Source organism: Ammospiza caudacuta, chromosome 8 (assembly GCF_027887145.1).
Source record: "Ammospiza caudacuta isolate bAmmCau1 chromosome 8, bAmmCau1.pri, whole genome shotgun sequence".
NCBI classification, from domain to species: Eukaryota; Metazoa; Chordata; class Aves; order Passeriformes; family Passerellidae; genus Ammospiza; species Ammospiza caudacuta.
In genome coordinates this window covers 21,430,933-21,451,589 of record NC_080600.1, presented here as the reverse complement: position 1 = coordinate 21,451,589, position 20,657 = coordinate 21,430,933, and the positions used below count along the sequence as shown (strand labels likewise).

Genomic DNA, 20,657 nt, shown 5'->3' with positions numbered 1-20,657 from the left:
CATGGGATGGAAGGACATCCTGCTGTCCTGCATATGGGTGAATATCCCATATTATATCCCATGAATATCCCATATCCCATGAACATATCCCTGCTCATGGGAAGCAGAGAATGAATTCCTTACCTTGCTTTGCTTGTGTGCTCTATTTTTGCTTAACTCGTGAGTTTTCTCACTTTTACCCTTCTTATTCTTTCCTCCTTCCCACCATAAGGGAGTAAATGAGTTGCTGTTTGGGGCCTGATTGCCAGCTGGAGTTAGACCATGACAAGGTAATGCTTGTAATATCCTACCTTTGACTGGACTGATACCCTTTGGAGATTCTTCTTTTGGTGGCTTGGCCTCTGAAGAAGAACAGCAAGATTATTAGAAATGTAGTTAAATAAACATACTTACTAAAACTAAGACAAGTATTTATTTTATAGATCAGATTTTTTCTTTCTTTAGTTACCTACATGTAAAAGGGGAGGAAAGGATATAAATATATCTCTATTTTTATAGAGTGTATACTGTCTATATCTCAATGGTAAGTTCAATATCCTGAAGTATGGGAATGACCTATTCAGCAGTAGAGCCTAACAGGCAACTTAAAAGCTCCTATTTCCTTATTGTCGCATCCTGCCCATAATTTGTAAAATTCTGTAATTCCTTGACAAAATAGTTTAAGTGCCTATTAAAATTATATGAGGTTGTCTTTTTTTAAAAAAACCCACACACTTTTACTAATGAACACCACAAAAATATAAGCTGTGTAAATTAAATATGTTTCAGGACAATGCATAACTTTTACAAGTGAGGGATGTCCTCTAAGTAACCTAATTTGTGATGAATCATCACAGACTTCTGAAAATATTACCTGTGCTATGAGGCCTCTGGTTACCTTTTTGTGAAGGGAAATATGAAAGATACTTTTAATGGGAGAATGATATGAATGAAATGCAGGACAGATTTTGTTGCAGTGGATGGAAAAATGAATACTAAGAAAAAAGTGTGAGTTTTCCTGGGAAGACAATGGCACACAGAACGATTCATGAAGTCTCAGAAAAGAGTAAGACTAAGACAATGAACAGTGATCACACAGTTGTGTGTACAGACTGGTGAGACAAACATGTGAAGAGTGGTTGAATGCCAGTAAAGCCAGCTGACAGACTTGATGGAATTGCAAATGGTGTTACTGAAACACAATGGCAGGTGGCACTCTCCTGAAGCAAATGGTACAAGCACTTCGTGGAAGAATTTGGCATCAGTCTTCCTCACCTCGCTTTGCATGAGACTTTGCTGGAACATCCAGAGCCTCATGTGATTCTCCAGGTGCATCCAAATTCTTATTTTCACTCTCAAGTCTAGTGGCCTGCTCAGTCAGGTGAGCAGGTTCTGACTTCTGGTATTCTTTCTCTCCTTCTGCTTTCTTTGAAGTTATTGCCTTACCTATGCTTGAGGAATGAGTATCTTCTCCATTTGCAAGGATCCCTTTGCTTAATGATACTTTGTCTATGAGCTTTCCCTTCTCTTTTTTCATGGTACCAGATGTGCTTTTTCCAATGCCATGTTCAGGTGATGCTTTTTCACCTGATATACCTTCTGTAGATTGCTTTTCTTCAATTTTACCTTTTCTGCTTTTGTTAGCCAGAGTTTCTTTATGTTCATCCGGAATGGTATGAACTTCTTGAATTTGTTTTTCATCTTGATTTTGCGGTGGCTGAATAGCAACTTTCTTTACTGACTCAGATATGATTCCCTTTTGATGTTCTCCTGTGGAAACTTCACTTTTCATTCCTCCTGTAATCACTGTATCAAATTCTTTTTCCACAGGCAGACTTTCAGGGGCGTTTGACAGTCTAATTTCGCCTTTTTTTAGGTGGGTGCTGAAGATAGTTTTTTCTTCCTTCTCTGGTAAAATCTTCTTGCCTGTCTTTTTATCACTTAGGAGTGCTTTCTCAGTCAACAATTGTCCTAAACCCTCCTCATAATGAGGTTCTTTCTCTGTAGAGCATTTTTCTCTTGCTTTAATTTCAATTACTTCTGACTTAAGAACAGATGGTTTAAAGACGGTGTGAGGTTTTTCTCCAGGAACCTCCTCATCTTCAGTGGGGTGTTCTAGGTCAACATCTTTTCTCAATCCTGGCTGAGCCTCCTCAGACAGGTCTAAGGAATGTACTTCTGCTGATGTAAAATCCAGATTCTTACCTTTCTCATCACCTTGAATATCTTCCATTTTCTTTGCTTCTTTGTTAAGACCCTTATCGATAGCAATTTCAGGCACTGTGCTACCAGATTGCTTCAGCCTCTGAATTTTACTTTGTATGCCATGTCCCTTCATGGATTCACTAAGAGGAATTTCATCTTTCTCCAGAGTAAAACCTCCTCTCTCATTTTCATTTCTAAGCTGAGAAGTTTCAGCTATGTCTGCCTCTATGATATCCTGTACAAAAGAAGTTTTATCCTTAATATGAAATTTTTCAGGTTGCAAACCTTTTTTTGTTTTTTTCTCTTTTCCTAGAAGTCCTTTCTGGTCCCTAGGCTGATCTGGCTTTCTGGGTTTAGGTACACAAGCTGATTCGATTTCTTCTCTTTCATGGCTGGGAATCTCTCCTTCATGAAGAACACTAAGCTTTTCAGAGACCTTCTCTATGTCATCCTCCTTATGAACAAGCAATTTAATTTCATCTTCCTTTTCTTCTCCAGAATCTATTTCCACTTGTTCAGATGTTATAGAAATCAATTTCACTTCCTCATCAGGCAGTGGCAGTTTCCCCTTTGAGTAAGTAATGTGATGATCCATTTCAACTTTTAATTTCTCACCTGTAAGAGCAGTCTTTCCTGAAACTACAGGTGTCATTCCTGGTTCCTCTTCCTCAGAAGCCAGGACAAAATATTTAAGAGATACTTTCTCCTGCTCCTCTGTCTCTGAATTCAGTATTCCACCAGCTGTTTCCAGTGAGATGTTATACTCAAGTGGCTCTATGGCCGGAACTGTCTCCTTAGGGCTTACTTTCCCTTTTACATGCAAGCTTTTTTCAGCTGAAATCTTCTTCAACACAATTGACTCAGGCTTTTCTTCTTCCATTGGGGGCATTTTATCTCTATGTTTTAGTACAGATGGTGCATCAGGCTTTTCTGCAGCTACAAAGGTTTCATAGGTAATTTAGAGAGTAAAAATCCATAAGAATAAGAATCAGGAACAATACATATAAGACAAATTTTACAAATATACCTGAAATAAAATGAACATAGAACACTTCTTCTCTACACAACAGAAACTTAAAACACAACTACAAAACAAAGGTAAGAACAGCACACATGAACAGGAAACCTAAGTAAACCACTCTCAGCAGTGTCTCTTTAGACACTGTTAAAAGCCAGTGTAGGTTAAAAGTAGCAGAAAATGAAAGCTATCTGGTCACTGACACAAAACAGGTTAATTGTGCCACTGCAGACTGCATCACCAGATCAATGGCTAAGAGACATTAATGATTTGGCTTCTCAAATGCCCAAGATCTGCTGCAACATGAGGCCCTTTGAATGATGGGCAAGCAGAATGGACATCAGCTCTGCTGGTGGAGCACAGTGTTTCAGTTCTCTGAGTGTTTCAGAGGAACCATCCCAGCTCTTTTTGTTTTTTTCACAGCAAGCTTTGTTCCAGGGTCCTAAGCATAGCAGACAGAAGTAGCAATACTGTAATTCTTCAACATCACTGTCGGTTTTTCTTGGGGCTTCAATGACAAATCAAAAGTGGGAAACCAAACAACACAACAATTATTTAGAAGCATGTAACTTCTCTTTGTCTACACAGAAAATACAAGATGCAATTCACATAACACATATCAGGACATGAGGAACATCAAGAAAACAACAAAATATGCAAATTTCATAGTAGGACAACAAATAAAGACACATATATTACTATCCCGACAAAAGAGCACAGATTGGTCTCCATAGTATATCAGTTTTTGTTTTAAATTAGGTGACAGTGCCTAGAATAACAAATACTTGAATGGGACCTCAAATCTTCCTGTAATGAATGAGTTATTGTACAGCTCTTCCCTCTTTTTATACTGAAAGTATTTATGTATGTCAGAGAAAAACCTTCTAAATAGCATAGAATACATATAAATACCTGCTTTCTTTCCAACAACTGGAGCCGTCACTGGAGCAGTAACAGTGGGTTCTTCAGCTGGTTTTGGAGATTTTATAGCTGCATGGGAGAAAAAAAGTTTTAATACGTTACTTTAAGTATGATATTCTTCAAAATGTTTTGTAGATGGTAGGAAAGTTCTATTCTTCTTAATTCTAAAGGTCTTTGTTTGGACACTTTTAGTATTCTGCTGCACAAGGTGCTGAGTTATGTTGTCAAAGATGTGCTTTTGCCAAGAAAGGTTGGACCGGATTACGCGTGAAGTCACCTTCCAACCTGGTATTCTATGATTCTATGAACATCCTTTTAGCAAGATATCCCTGAATGGAAAATACTAGACACACAAGAGAGGCTTCACCAGTATTCACAACTAAAGAATTCTTACCTACTACAGGTTTAGGTTCAGGCCCAGGAACTGGGACAGATGCTTGCTTAGTTTCTGCCATTTCAAACACAGAAATTACAAGTAGGTTAGTTTACATTTTTTTGCAAACACATTGAGCATTAGAAGTTAGGATAAACAACACACAGAGAGCTAAATGAAGACAGAATTCATTGGTTTCTGTTTTATTTTGCCAAAAAGCAAGAAATTACCTTGAGATTAACTCTTGTAAAGCAAGATTGTACACAATGAAAAAAGATTACTTTTTCAAGCATTGAAGAATAAAGACAACAAGAAATCCAGAAGACTGCAAAATGGTTAATGAGGACTCAGTAGTCATGACAGACTGGAGGACAGTAATGCATTATATTAATGTAGCATGATATTCAGCACTGAATATTGTTTAGTTGCTGCAGTAAGGAAAAAGAGCACCACACATCTGTACCTTTTGTTGGTTCAAGCACAGGTTTCTCCTCTTTTTTTATGGCAGGTATCTCAGTTTTCTTTGTAGGAACTTCTGGGACTTTAAAATAATATTTTTATTTTGTAAGATATATTAAAACACCTTAAATCCCTAAATAGAATACCCTCAAGTGTATTTAAAAGCTTTCATTGTTTTTACATGTAAACAGTTTCAGATGTTCATAAGGTTTAGGAACATACATTTCTTAGAGTAAGATTTGAGTAAATTAGAAACTATAAATGGGTAAAAGGACACATATTTGTAAAATGTTACCTAAAAAAAATGCTTGGATTAACTGTTTTGCTGTAGTTATGTTTTTCTCAGTATTATATAAAATATTTTAAAAGCTCTTTTCTATACACAATGAACATTGAGAAACAATCCCAAAATACAGAATTCAGACCCAAATGTGAATGTCAAACTTGGTTGTGCATCCAGGCAAGACTTAAACTGCACAATTAGGCCAATGCAAGCTATCTTTTAAGACACCATTTTCATTCTTGAACTTAAGAAAACACTACTTAATAGTAGGATTAAAAAAAAATATATATTTTTCAATATATATATTTGATAGTAATCTAGTACCTTCAGGTTTCTTAATTTTTTCTATTGGTGTAGGTACTGGTTTAACTTCTGGTTTAGGCTCTTTTTCTGGTTTAGGTTCTTCCTCTTCAGGTTTCTTTTTAAGAACTTCAAAAGAAAAGAAATCTCAGTTTTTAAAGCACAGGCAAACAAAAGAATAAGACATTGAACAAGACAAAGGTTAAAACATCAATCATAAAGAAACCAGAAAATAATATATATAGCTCAATAGAAACGGAAGATTTGTGTTACTATTCAAGATACTATTCTGAAAGTATTTTAAAATTCAAGTCATCTAAGGAAAAAAGACATTTATATTAAGAGCAGTCCATTTGAGAGAAAAGATTTTAACTTTTTAAAATGTAATTTTAATGTAAATCCTCAAGTATTGTATTTGGAGAGCTCAAATTTATATAATGTCTGTTTTCCATTTTATTGATTTCACTTGATTTTGTCCTCTCAGGTCACCATCTTGGGTATGTAATGACACTCTCATCTGAAAAGTGGAGTATTATATTTTTTTTACGTTGTCTGAAATTTAAAGGTACAAGGTACACAAACATGAATCATCCCTCTGTGGTATTTCAAAGAGAATTGGAGTTAATGCTTCATCTTTCTAAGCAAGAGTTGAGCACAAAATGATTCAGAATGCTGCAGACTTTGCAGGAAATGGGATGGTGTCCAACAGTACCATGGGGTTCTGTGATCTGTGTGGTACTTCTAAGAAAACCACAAAAGAGAATACATAGACTACACATGTAACATTAATAACATTTACACTGGGAGCAGTGAAAGATTCTCAAGTCTACTATAAAGAGATAAGAAAAACAGAACAGAGAGCGATAGGGAACTAGATTTTCATTGTTCTGCTCTGTTTTCATTACAGATCCTTGGCATCTGAGAGACTTTCAGGCTACCCCCTTTCTCCCTGCAACTACAACTGCTTTTCCCAAGAAACAGACATCAGATAGATTTATTGTGATCAATGTTAAAATGCTGGGATTTTAAAAACAGACCCAAGTTACTATACCTCTTTTCAAAACAACTTCTTCTTTTGGTGGGGGAGTAGGCTCAGGAATGACTTTCCGAGGTTTCTTTACAAGTCCAGGCACTTAAAAGAATATTATTCCAGATTTTATTATAAGTTCATAACAGCAGTAAGAGTTAACCAACAGCTAGCATGTCCAAACACACAAATCAAATACTAGTCCACTACTGAATATTAAAATTAAAGGTTAAACTGTTGCTATTGAAGCCAATAGTTTTAATATATTTTCTATATAATTTGCATACATAATCTAAGCTTATGGATAAAGAGAAAGTTTTCATACAAATCAACGGAAGAGAAGTATGGTTTGAGAAAACTGTAAAGGTTGTGTATTCAAGAATCATCATAACATTTTATTTCCTCGTCCTCTTTCACTACAGGCTTATGTTACATACCTATTCTTAAGAGCTGTCTGTCTGTGATATTCATAAGGATCCACTTTAATCTCTAAACATGGGACAGCATTAAGAAGGAATGTCCACTGCTTATCTTATCTTAAACTCCAGTACACATGAATAATATAAAGGCATACCTGTGAAGTACTTGCTCAATACATTATTCATTCCCTTCTCTAGAAAGTGTCCTCTCACAAAAATAAGTTACATTTCAGAAAAATAATAAACTAAGTATGTTGAAACAATGGTGTATACATTTAAAGAGTATTTTATTTTTTATTTGTATCTAAGCAGAAAACCAAAGCGAGCACCTAAGCAAGTGATAAAACTCATAAAAACTCACTTTTCTGTGTTTCTGTCTCTTACATCTTATGGATTGCATGATGTATGATTAAAGTGGACATAAATATAACACAAACACGTATGCCCAAGATGGGTATACATGTTGAGCATTCTAACATAGACAGTGTTTTGATGTATTTGAGCAAATTAAACAAGAAGATACTAAGAACTACAACTTTGGGTTCATGAGAGGATTATTTTAAGCTAGATTCTTAGATTAGCTAGGTACCTTTAGCAGGTGGAGGTTCCAATTTCGGAGGTTCACCAGGTTTTGCAGCCACAACTTTCTTCCTTGCCTCAGGAGCTTTAAAGAAAATTATTTGAATTTTACAACACATATTCGACTCCAAAAATAAAGGAGTGTTCTAAAAAATCCGAACATCTCATTAATAGTATTGATGTAAAAGAAGGAGAAAAGCTGCAAAGCTAAGATCCTTGCTGATTAACTGTTTAGAAAAAGTCAGATGGTCTGTAGGAAGCACAGTTGATCTGAAACCCGTGATCATGTAACACCAGCAAATTATTGCTGAGGATTCTTTTCATTTGTAAGAATATGTTAAAGAGATAAGAACTATGTTAAGGATAGAAGAATGTGTTAACTTGATTAAAACGGTTTTAATAATTTTTTACCTGTAATAATTGAAAAGAACCCATGTAAACGCTGATAAAAAATCATGATGGACTGAGCATTAGTGAGGCGCATCATTAAAATATAGTACATTAGAAAAGAAATAAAAAAGACACAAAATTATAGTCTAAAAGCATGCTTTTCAAGGTTCATCAGTATAATTTTAAAAGATTGAGTTTCCACCATTATTTATAGCTTCAGATGATTATACCTTTAAGTAGATCTTTTGCCAGTTTAATATCTTCTGTTGGAGCAGGTGGCGGTGGTGGCTTTCGCTTTTCAGGGATCTTCTTTTCAGGCTGCGGCACTTTAAATAACATTAGGTAAATTTAGAATATATTTCCTATGATGGTGATTATGAGAAGAGTAGTACAAACCTAAAGACCACCATTTTCCATTTCCAGTGAAGCCAGTGAAAAAATGTCATTGAATTAAATGGGATCATGAAAGAGCCTTAGGTTACTGCTTTGAGGCATGCACACAAGACAAATATCCAACCTGACTTCAAAAACCATGTTAATAACATGAGAACAAAAGTAGAAAATCAAATAATGGGAAGACTCTTGTGGACAAGAAACAAAATGAAAGCATTTAAAATAATCTTCAGGTTGTACTTAGAGTTAAATGATCAGAAATAATTTCCAGAACACAACAATGGAAGAATCACAGAAAGACCTACAACGTAGAGGTGACCTACAAGACACAGACACATGTGTGAAAAATGAGAGAGCAAGAAAAATCTGCACATGATGATGATGATTATGATGATGATGATGATGAAAGAAAGGTGTGTGGCAGCCTCTAGGGAAGTACTTTGTATACCTTCAACTGGTAAGGCTTCTTCAACTTCTACAACTGGAATTTCTTCTGCTTCTTCAGGCTCAATCTCCTTTATGATTTCATATTCTTTAAAGAATATTGACAACTGGTGTAAGTTTTCAATTATAAGATTGTTTCAAACAAACAGTTATACAGATATAACTAAAATCTACTTCAACAGACAGACAAATACACATTAGGATAAGTAATCATTCTATCTGTTACCTTTGCAGTTAATGCAAGATTTTGAAAACTACTTTCTTTCTAATAACATGTGAAGCTTGTATGAAGGAAAGATTTTTTAAAGTATAAAATATAAGCTAAATATTAAATTTGTGGATGAGTTATCCGAACAGGAAAGAATAAAAATGTCAATGCTCTCAATTAATTCAAGATTATAACAGCAACATAAATAATAACTTTTGAGAGACTCCAATTTAGTGGAAACTTAATATTATCTTAAAAAGAGACATATCCTGTGCAGGAGCATATATTTTACTTCCAAATATGAAGATACACCGATCGGATGCAAGAAATATTGACTAGTATAATCTAAAATATGACATGGACAACTTACAAACATCATAACAGGAGAAAAAGGAAAATGGCTATGTTAAAGCTTATACTCAGAAGAAGTATAAGGATTGTTCTTAGATAAAATCTAGGGTGGCACAAACCTTCATTTGGGAGTGATTCAGGTATTTTAGGAATAGGAACATGTACTTTCTCCTCTGAGACAGGTTTCTTGGGTACCTCAGCCACTTAAAAAAAAATTAGGTTTCTTTTATTTTTGTGTACATAAATGTACATATGAAACATAAAAAGACAACGACATCTAGCACACACAAAATCACAGTAACAGTAGCCATAAACATGAAAAACTGTGCTCCAGTCTTTCTCATGGCAGGCTACATTCAACTGACAAATTTTACATACTCATTTATGAATAAAGAAAGGAGAGAGTATAGAAAACATTTATTCTCAGGAGATGCCTCCTGGCAACATGTACCTTTGGTTGGAGGAAGCTCTGGTTTTTCTAATTGTGGCTTTTTAGGTGTTGTAAGAGGCACTTTCTCTTCTGGGACAGTTCTCTGTTGCACTTCAGTTTCTTTAAAGATATTAGTAAATTTTCATTTTTTTGAATATTAAGACATGTATATATAAGTAAGAGTGAAAAGTGCAATGACTAAAAAGAGGAGAGCGTACAGAACATGAAGAATAATAAATTTAAGCAGCAGATTATTCATCTGGCAATATATATATCAGTGAAACAAGAAGAAAGGTATTCAGAGAAGAGAGATAAGATGTTCAGACACTGATGTATGTACCTTTAACTGAAGGAACTTTATGTTTTTTAAGGACAGGCACAGGTTCTGGTACTTTTGGCACAGCAACAGGCTCTGGTTTCTTGGGCACAGCCACAGGTTTCTTGGGCACAGCCACAGGTTTCTCTGGTACAGCCACAGGTTTCTTTGGCACAGCCACAGGCTTTGGAGGAATAACCAGTGGCACCTGCTCTTCTGCCTCTTCCTCCTCAATCACCTCAGGCACTTTAAAGACATTAGATCTGTTTAGCTGACTGAGCTTAATGTTATGCACACAGACAAAATGACAGAATGCTGCTCTCAGCCCTCACAGAGTGCAGGGGGGCAAAGAACACTGAGCCCTGCAGCGCTATGCAGGCCATGGATGGCTCTTGCAGGACACCACCCTATACCTTCAGCTGGAGAGACTTCTGGCTCTCCAGGCTCAGCAACTGCTGCCACCTCTTCTGCTGCTTCCACCGCCTCCTCCTCTTCCAGGACCTCAGCTTCAGGCATCTCAGGCACTTCAAAGATATTAGTACATTTCATTTTACATAGCTGAGAAGACATGGCAAGAAGGACACAGACACAGAACATCACAGCAGCCAGCTCAGACCCTCACACACCACGCAGCAGCACCCCTGTCCCAGCACACACAGCCTTGACAGGCGCAGTCAGGGAACAGAGACAGGCCAGGAGAGGGTAGGACAAGGCTTAGCAGAAGAGGATTCAGAATATTCTGTGTTAGGTTATCCGTGAGGACAGGTACCTCTGGGTGCTGGAAGCTCTGGTGCTTTGGCAGAGGGCACAGGTAGTTTTTCCTCACGAGCAGCCTTCCGGGGCACCTCGGGTGCTTCAAAGATATTAGTGGCAGTCAGTTTTGTACACACAATGGGAGGATGCACAGTGACATTAGACTGGAGATGCACTCATGAACGGAACCAAAGTGCTCTCACAGCATCAACCTCTCTCCCTCACTGGCTCACACAGACAAACCCCCACAGGGCACAGGCACAGAGTAGTGATGCCAGGTTGGTTCTGAGAGAAAACTGCTGGCTATGCATAGGCATGAGGGTTATGTGTGAATTAGAGTACTTAGCAGCCTTTCCTCCCTTGGAGGAGAGCCTTTCATTCTCAGCCCTGCTGAGATCTGTCTTTTGTCTAGGGGCAACCTCAGCCCACGATTTTTCTGTTACCATTCCTCATGAACCTGCTGGTGCTTTACATTCAGCACTTTGGGCACTGACAGGATAAGGAATACTGCTTTTTCTCATTTTCCCTATTTTTGTCCTTCTGTATATCCATTCTTTGCTTATGCTTTTCTCTTTTTTTTTTTTTTTGACTGATTTCCTTATCCCAAGCACCTGTCTTGCTTCAATTTTCATTTCACTGTAGCATCTTCAACAGCCTGTACAGTGCAATGAATTTTATAATGATTCTTTTTTATTATAAAACGTAAAAGTATCAGCAATTTCTTTGACACTTTCTGTACGGTCACTTCTTATTGCACTTGAGCATTGCTGAGTAAAAGCTGGGTTTTTGCTTCAAAAGATTTATGTCTATTATATGCACTACCTGAGTCTGCCAGAAGAGTCACACAGACTTGCCTATTTAAGATAACAATTTAGGCATCCATATGAAAAACTTATGATTAGTTGCTAAAATTAATCTTATTATTAACTTATGATTAATTGTTAAAAGTTTTAATATCTACTGATTCAGAATAAGACACCCATATATAGTAAAGTCAAAATACATTTTGAGTTATTCATACAAAATGCTAAATATTCAAATTCCTAACTGATACACAGCTCAGAATGCGGAAATTTCAGGGAATCACCAATGAACAGAACAACAAGAGACATCAGCAATAACATGTAAGACAATAAGGACAGTCTCATTTGGACTGACGCACAAAGCCACAGGTACCTCGAACGGCTGCTGGTTCTGGCTGTTTGGGCACAGTTACAGGTGTAGGCTCTTCCAGAGCACCTTTCTTGGGCACCTTGGGAACTTCAAAGATATCAGTGTATTTTAGTTTTGTGGGCACTGCAGATGGCTATGTAACAATAAAGTAACCAGTAGTAAATGCACAGAGTCCTCTTTGAGAAAGTGCTGTGGTCACATTCAGCCATCAGCTCTGCTTTGCTTCCAACCCGTGGAATGACCAGGGTGTCCAAGACATGCCACAGGATATGGGAGCTCTCTGTGTGGTCTTTGTTTCTTGGTCGGGGTGGAAATGTAGAAAATATGTCTGGCATCTTAGTAACAGATGATCAGAGATTTATTTGTGGAATCGTAATGAATTTGTGTATCAGCCAATATAATTCACGACTACTTTGTCATTGTAACATTTTTTTTTTAGGAAATAGCATTTCATTTATCATCACCATCTTTTTTTTTCCTATCAACTATTTCCATTCTTCACACCTCCTCTTAACTTTCTATGTTCCACAGTTCCCTTCATTTTAATTCTATTGCAGAAATGGATACACTTCTTTTACTTCTCTCTTTTTATTGGTTCTATTAATGTGTTAATAAGACAATCGCTAGATATATCCAGTCCTTTGCTAGCAAAAATTCCTCATGTACGTTTGCATTATCTTACTTTTAAAGAGGGAGAACTTAATCTCCTGCTGTCATCTATTAGAAGCTTCAGGAATGCAATGTTTTGCTTTTTAAACTTAAAGACTTATTTTCAGGCTCTTCTTCAGAAAAGCAAGCTATTCTGTTTAAACTAAACAGGTAGTGAATGTTAATTCTTAAACTTTACTAAACGTTCAGTAAGCTAGAGATATTTTTTTCAAGGAATTAAATCTAGTTTTTCTGCCATGTTTTTGACACTACACATTGCACTTCATATTTCTTAGGCACCTATCTCTGATCACCATCAAAAAATTAGTTAAACTAAAGTCCAGAAGAACATGTTTTTTTTTCTAACGATGATACTTTTAGTGACGTGTACCTTTGACTGGTGGTGGTTCTGGTTGTTTGGGTACTGCAACAGGCATCTTTTCTTGTGGGACAGCTTTCTTGGGCACCTTGAGCACTTTAAAGATATTAATTAATTAATTTCACAGTTAAATTAGTAGGAAGATCATAAGACTCAATCAAAGAGTTCAGATATTTCTAAGCCCAGTAAAGTTCCTCTGGCAACTGGTTGGTTAGTCATGCACAAAGATTGGTCCAGGAGAGGTTAAGAGTCAAGGACAAACAACAAATTTCACACAAAAGAAGGGATAACAACTGAAAATATTAATCAATACAGTAAAATACAAAGCACCACTCTCCAGAAGATATACCTTTAGCTTGAGGAGGTTCTGGTTTCTTTGGCACAGGCACAGGTTTCTTGGGCACAGCCACAGGTTTTGGGGGAATGACCACTGGCACCTCCTCTTCTGCCTCTTCCACCTCAATCACCTCAGGCACTTTAAAGAAATTAGATCCATTTACTTGACTGAGCTTAAGGTCAGCAAACAGGCAGATGGCAAAGCAGAAAAGGAGGAAAGTGAACACTTGACTGACTACCAGGGTGTCCTCTTCAGCCACTCCTGCTTAAGGTGGACAAGCCACACAGAGCCCAAGTATGAGTTTACTGAGAAGGGGGCTTCTGGAAAACCCCACCCTCTCTTGTGGGGAGTGTGCAAACACACAGAGATACAAAATGACAGAATGCTGCTCTCAGCCCTCACAGAGTGCAGGGAGGCAAAGAACACTGAGCCCTGCAGCGCTGTGCAGGCCATGGATGGCTCTTGCAGGACACCACCCTATACCTTCAGCTGGAGAGACTTCTGGCTCTCCAGGCTCAGCAACTGCTGCCACCTCTTCTGCTGCTTCCACCGCCTCCTCCTCTTCCAGGACCTCAGCTTCAGGCATCTCAGGCACTTCAAAGATATTAGTACATTTCATTTTACATAGCTGAGAAGACATGGCAAGAAGGACACAGACACAGAACATCACAGCAGCCAGCTCAGACCCTCACACACCACGCAGCAGCACCCCTGTCCCAGCACACACAGCCTTGACAGGCGCAGTCAGGGAACAGAGACAGGCCAGGAGAGGGTAGGACAAGGCTTAGCAGAAGAGGATTCAGAATATTCTGTGTTAGGTTATCCGTGAGGACAGGTACCTCTGGGTGCTGGAAGCTCTGGTGCTTTGGCAGAGGGCACAGGTAGTTTTTCCTCACGAGCAGCCTTCCGGGGCACCTCGGGTGCTTCAAAGATATTAGTGGCAGTCAGTTTTGTACACACAATGGGAGGATGCACAGTGACATTAGACTGGAGATGCACTCATGAACGGAACCAAAGTGCTCTCACAGCATCAACCTCTCTCTCTCACTGGCTCACACAGACAAACCCCCACAGGGCAGAAATTTCAGAATGAACAGAACAAGAGACATCAGCAATAACATGTAAGACAATAAGGACAGTCTCATTTGGACTGACGCACAAAGCCACAGGTACCTCGAACGGCTGCTGGTTCTGGCTGTTTGGGCACAGTTACAGGTGTAGGCTCTTCCAGAGCACCTTTCTTGGGCACCTTGGGAACTTCAAAGATATCAGTGTATTTTAGTTTTGTGGGCACTGCAGATGGCTATGTAACAATAAAGTAACCAGTAGTAAATGCACAGAGTCCTCTTTGAGAAAGTGCTGTGGTCACATTCAGCCATCAGCTCTGCTTTGCTTCCAACCCGTGGAATGACCAGGGTGTCCAAGACATGCCACAGGGTATGGGAGCTCTCTGTGTGGTCTTTGTTTCTTGGTCGGGGTGGAAATGTAGAAAATATGTCTGGCATCTTAGTAACAGATGATCAGAGATTTATTTGTGGAATCATAATGTCATGTTTCATAAATGACTGTGTTCTGTGCTGGTCAGTCATTGTCATATTCTTACTTGCCCCTTTTCTATTACTATTTTTATCCTTCAGGTAGACTTCACTTTTCTTTTTCTATCTCTGCATTTTCCCCCTCTTCTTTAAATTCTCATATTTTCTCTCTGTCATCCCCTGGCTTTCATTCTAATAACTAGATGTTGCTTATTACTGTTTTCTCTTATATTAATTTCAATTTGTAAAAAAATTATAACATCACTTTGCGATGGTACTTCATTTGAGGAATGTCTTTGTATTTCAGATGGAGAGAATCTGATGGCAGAGGGAATGTTTTTTCTGGCCAGAGCTTGGGAGTTCTAAAGGAAATTAAATGATGCATCACTGCATCAAGGCAGTACAAAATACTGTGTGGTTTGTTCAGTTTAGTGTGTCTTTAGTAATTTTTTTTGTATTTCAATTATGAATGCCTTTTTAAAGACTCACTGTCTTACATGCTGACAGTAAGTTTACAGCTCTTTCATGGTATTTATACAAGTAGCAACTTTGCAAATCCCATAGTTGAAAATGTTAATGTATGACCTGAATGCAGACAAATTAGAAATAACAGTTTAAAGAAGATATTCTGCTCTGTGATACAGATACATAGAGATATTTGTGATTATTTTGCTCTGTGTACTAAAACTGCTACTTCTCTGCTGAAAACTTTAGTTTGTGTCTATTTTGTCTTTCCCAATAGAATCATCAAGGTTGGAAAAAAATTTTAGAATCAAGTCTAACTGTAAATATAACACCGCCTAGTCCCACTAAACCATGAATGAAGCCATCCCTACTAATAATCTGAACAACTGTTTACAAACTCTTTCTCTTGCGTCTATAAGATTTTGGCATTTTTTTGGTAGGAGGATAAACAGGAATTGATATTATCTGCTTGATATGACATAAACCCAGTATAACAAAAGTTTGGATGGTTTAAGTTGAGAAAAACATTTCATACCCCTGCGCAGCAATTCATATTTGGCTCATTTCTCCTACATTTTTGATATCAGAGTATACAGTGAAACATCAATTTAAACTGAGATTCATTTAAAATAACCCTAAAAAGCAAATAATGTCCTTTCTTATGATGATAATAGTGGTGACATGTACCTTTAGGAAGTGAAGCTTCTGTTTTTTTAGATAGAGCAGGGGGCACTTTCTTCTCTGGAGCAGTCCTCTCAGCCATCTCAGGCACTTCAAAGATATTAGTGCATTTCATTTTAGAATTGCAATAAATCTCAATATTAAATACAAAGACAGAAACACAGAGGACAACAGACATGTTTTGAAGTAATAATTAAGCACACACTCATACTCAGTATGAGTATCATTTAAAACAGATCAAAAACAACGGACAGAACAAAAGAGGTTAAAATATTACTCAAGAGAAGATTCGGTGTGATTGTCATGTATTCATGATAACACATAGCTTTGACTGATGTAGGTTTTGTTTTTTTCACGAACAGCTAGAAAAATTTTCTTTTCTGGGGCAGCTTTTTGGGCATTGCACGTCCTTTGAAGATATTAGTACCTATTAGTTACATATATTAAGCTTTAAAATGAGCAGTGAAGCAACATACTCGAGGGAAGGAAAAGAGATCCTATGCACAAGAGATACCTTTAGGCAGTGCAGCTGCTCGCTTTTTAGCAGCAACATGCTGCTCCTTTTCGGCCACCTTGGCTGGTGGTGGTTCCTCCAGTGCCAAAACCAGCTCAGGTTCTTTGGGTGCCACTTCAGGCTTTGGTTTTCGAAGAGGTGCAGAAGGCTCCGGTTTTTGGGGTTCTAAAACAGTTTCTGGTTCCTCAGACACCATGACAGGTTCTGGCACAAAAGGCTTTGATTTTCTGGACACTGCAGTAGGCCTTGACTTCTGGAAATCTCCAGCAAGGTCTGTTTCTTCAGCTGCCACAAACTCTGTTTTTTGGGCCTGCACAAAATGTTTTGTTTTGGGGGGCACCACAACACGCTTTGATTTTTGAGTTGATTCAACTGTCTCTGACTTCTCAGACACTACTATGAGCTCATATTCCTCAGGGGCCATAAATGGTTCTGGTTTCTGGGATTCTAGAACCGGCTTTTGTTCTGGGGGCTTCACACCATATTTTAGTTTTTGGGGTGGAACATCAGACTTGGGTTCCTCAGGTACCAAAACAAATTCTTGTTTCTCAAGCACTACAACCTGGGCTAGTTTTTGGGTTTCCACAATGGGCTTCTGTTTTGGGGGCATCACGCCATATTTTAGTTTTTGGGGTGGAACATCAGGCATGGGTTCTTCAGGAACCACAACAAACTCTTGTTTTTCAAGCACTTCCACATGTGCTACTTTTTGGAATTCCACAATGGGCTTCTGTTCTTTTGGGGGCATCACGCCATATTTTAGTTTTTGGGGTTCTACATGAGGCATGGGTTCCTCAGGTACCACAAAAAACTCTTGTTTTTCAAGCACTTCCACATGTGCTACCTTTTGGAATTCCACAATGGGCTTCTCTTCTTGGGGCATCACGCCATATTTTAGTTTTTGGGGTTCTACATCAGGCTTGGGTTCCTCAGGTACCAAAACAAACTCTGGCTCCTCAAGCGCTACCACATGCGCTAGTTTTTGGGATTCCACAATGAGCTTCTGTTTTGGGGGCGTCACACCATGTTTTAGTTTCTGGGGCTCTACATCAGGCTTGGGTTCCTCAGGTACCACAATGGACTCTGGTTTCTCAGGCACTACAACACGCTTTGGTTTTTGGGATTCTACAACAGGCTTCTGTTTTGGGGGCATCACGCCATATTTTAGTTTTTGGGGTTCTACATGAGGCATGGGTCCTTCAGGTACCACAGCAAACTCTTGTTTTTCAAGCACTTCCACATGTGCTACTTTTTGGAATTCCACAATGGGCTTCTCTTCTTGGGGCATCACGCCATATTTTAGTTTTTGGGGTTCAACATCATGCTTGAGTTCCTCAGGTACTACAACAAATCCTTGTTTCTCAAGAACTAAAATCTGGGCTAGTTTTTGGGATTCCACAATGGGCTTCTGTTTTGGGGGCATCACACCATATTTTAGTTTTTGGGGCTCTACATCAGGCTTGGGTTCCTCAGGTACCACAACAAACTCTGGTTTCTCAGGCAACACAGTATGCTCTGTTTTTTGGGATGCTACAACAGATTCTGATTTTTGGTGTGTCGAAACAGTCTCAGGCTGTTCAGATGTCAGAACATGCTCTAGTTTTTGTACTGCCTTTACAGGCTTTAGTTTTCGGGCCACTCCAGCCACTTCTGGTTTTTGTGGTTCCACCTCTTGAGGCTTTGGTTTTGCGTGTCCTGCAATGGACTTTGGTTCTTGAGGAACTGGAACACGTACTTTCTTTTCTGGCAAAGTTGTCTTGGTTGCTTTATGTACATAAAAGATATTAGTTCTAAATTTAACAGCTGCACAGACAATCATACCAAAATTAAGCCAACCATAAAACATAAAAAGACAGTTGTGATGAAATATTAAAAACATATCAGGTATCAATCATCTATGTTGGCCTTTTAAAAGATGAATATAGAACATTTGGCTTATCTCTCAAGAGTACATACACACACTCTGCCTCACAAAACTCACGCTCCCATATGGAAGTACACACATGCACTAATAATATAACTTAAGATATAAGTAAAAGCCATGATAATTGTCAACAGAATGGACAGGACAAAAGATATTAATTGCACTGCAGGCAATAAGCTGAAGGTTCTTTCAAGAAACAGCAGTGATGGCATGTAGATTTTCTTGGTGGAACTTCTGGCATTTCAATTAAATTGATAACTTCTCTTAGCTACTAGAATGGATACTTTGTTTTCTTCTCCTATTATAACTTTTAAGTTATAAGCTGTGGTGGTTTTCTTGAACAAAAGCAGGTAGAATAGCAAGAATATGCAAAAATAGTAAGAAGAACTGAAGTAGAATAATAGTAAGAATAACATACAGGCATTTCAGACATCCAATATTTGCCACTTGTTTTTTTCAAAAACAACCATGTGTGTCTATTTCACATATATATGTAGATAACTAGAACAAGCAGAATTTAGAATTTCAGGAAACAGAAGGCTTGGATAATTACATGTTAAAGAAAAGAGGAAAAACATTATTTTTGTTATTTTATTAGTGTTTTGATTTACCTTCCTTTGGTGGGAGTTCTGGTTCTTCAGGTGCGGCCTCTGGTTCTGGGAAAACCACAGGTTCTGGTATTTTTTGCACAGGTATTTTCTTTTCTGGAACAACTTTCTTCGGCACCTCGGGTTCTTTAAAGATATTTGTTTGTTTTAGTTTCAGGAATTTGAAGAATAGGAATTAAAAAGACAATAATAGCTCCAAAAAAAAAAAAAAAAAAAAGCTAACATTATCAGAAAAAAACCCTTATAAATCATTTGGTTGTTGGATTTTTTTTTTTTCATATTGCTTTACACACACGATTAGTAGCCACTGTCACCAGGAGTTATTCACAAAGGAAGAAGACAACACAGTTTGTAACACTTATATAATATAAAGTATACAAAAAAGCTACTAACACAAACGTAAGAAACATAATACTTAGAGAAACAGATAAATGTTTGTGCAGTCTTATTACTGTTGAACATATACCTTTGGCTGGTGGAGGTTCTGGTTTTTTAGGAACTTCAATGTGTATTTTTTCTTCTGAAATCACTTTCTTGGGCACCTCAGGCACTTTAAAAAAAAAGCAGTTAATTTTATTTATGTATGTCTGCAGTGTTCAGACATTAAGAAAAAGTAAATCTCAGGCACTTCAAAAGTATGAGAGATTTTGGATGTGAATATGTAACTTATCCTTTCCCTAGAGAAAACTCTCTCTGCTGCCTCACTGAGTTACAGATGCAAAAACTACAATTGAAACAAAAAATTTTATAAGACATCAATAGTAAAAGTAAATTACCATTATGTTAAAGTGGTACTGCAGAAAATTAAGGGGTTTTCTTTACTTCCATACAATTTTAATGACTGGATGTTCTGGTGTCTTTGATACTTTAACTTAAACCTCTTCTGGGACCAGTTCCTTTGGTACCTCAGACACTCGAAAAATAGCAGTGACTTTATACTGTCAGAACTTCATAAACACTAAAGCATAACAGCAGATCACTCTTAGTGAAAACACCAACTACAAAGATCTACTTTTTTCACTCAAAACATTTTCTCACTTGAAAAAATTCGACAACAGAAGAAAATGGTAACAGAGGTCTTGAATACTGTCTTCTATATTATTAAAACAAGAAATTTTTTTTTTAAATTCTGTACTTTTGTCATAACGTCAGGTATCTTTAGCTAGTATAACTTTTAAGGTTTTAGGCACAGCAACTTTGATTTTTTTTGTTCAACATCTACTTGGGTCCTTCAGGCCCTTTAGGAAACGGATTATTATCAGTTATTATATAGAATTTTACAGTTATGTTCAAAACTTTTCAGTAGAAATTGCCAAGGTTCTTAATAAAACGTCTGATTTGATTTGTTTATTGTCTTATTTTATGTCTCTGTAAAGCCTCAGGAAACACCTCAGAATCTTCTGGGGCTTATTATTCCATTTTATTCAAACATCTCCCAAATCTCTATTTGACTGAGACGGACATTGTCTATTTTGTATTCCTTGTCACATTCTTCTATGTGTGATGGCCTTTTGGTATCAATTTTTTGATACCAATCATACCATT

At 37.6% G+C, this 20,657-nt stretch overlaps 1 protein-coding gene across 1 annotated transcript in view; it reads right to left on the bottom strand.

Annotated features, from left to right (window-relative positions):
- TTN (titin) overlaps window positions 1–20,657 on the bottom strand; it is a 238,144-nt gene that overhangs the window by 99,842 nt on the left and 117,645 nt on the right. The window contains exons 155-169 of the mRNA XM_058809603.1: window positions 19,579–19,662; window positions 19,116–19,238; window positions 13,398–13,523; window positions 13,061–13,144; window positions 12,025–12,108; window positions 10,865–10,948; window positions 8,184–8,279; window positions 7,574–7,648; window positions 6,590–6,670; window positions 5,563–5,667; window positions 4,960–5,037; window positions 4,518–4,571; window positions 4,115–4,192; window positions 291–341; window positions 85–90 (exon numbers count right to left, since the gene is read on the bottom strand). Of these exons, the coding sequence (XP_058665586.1) occupies window positions 85–90; window positions 291–341; window positions 4,115–4,192; window positions 4,518–4,571; window positions 4,960–5,037; window positions 5,563–5,667; window positions 6,590–6,670; window positions 7,574–7,648; window positions 8,184–8,279; window positions 10,865–10,948; window positions 12,025–12,108; window positions 13,061–13,144; window positions 13,398–13,523; window positions 19,116–19,238; window positions 19,579–19,662 (1,209 nt within the window). The remainder of the gene's footprint in view (window positions 1–84; window positions 91–290; window positions 342–4,114; window positions 4,193–4,517; window positions 4,572–4,959; window positions 5,038–5,562; window positions 5,668–6,589; window positions 6,671–7,573; window positions 7,649–8,183; window positions 8,280–10,864; window positions 10,949–12,024; window positions 12,109–13,060; window positions 13,145–13,397; window positions 13,524–19,115; window positions 19,239–19,578; window positions 19,663–20,657) is intronic.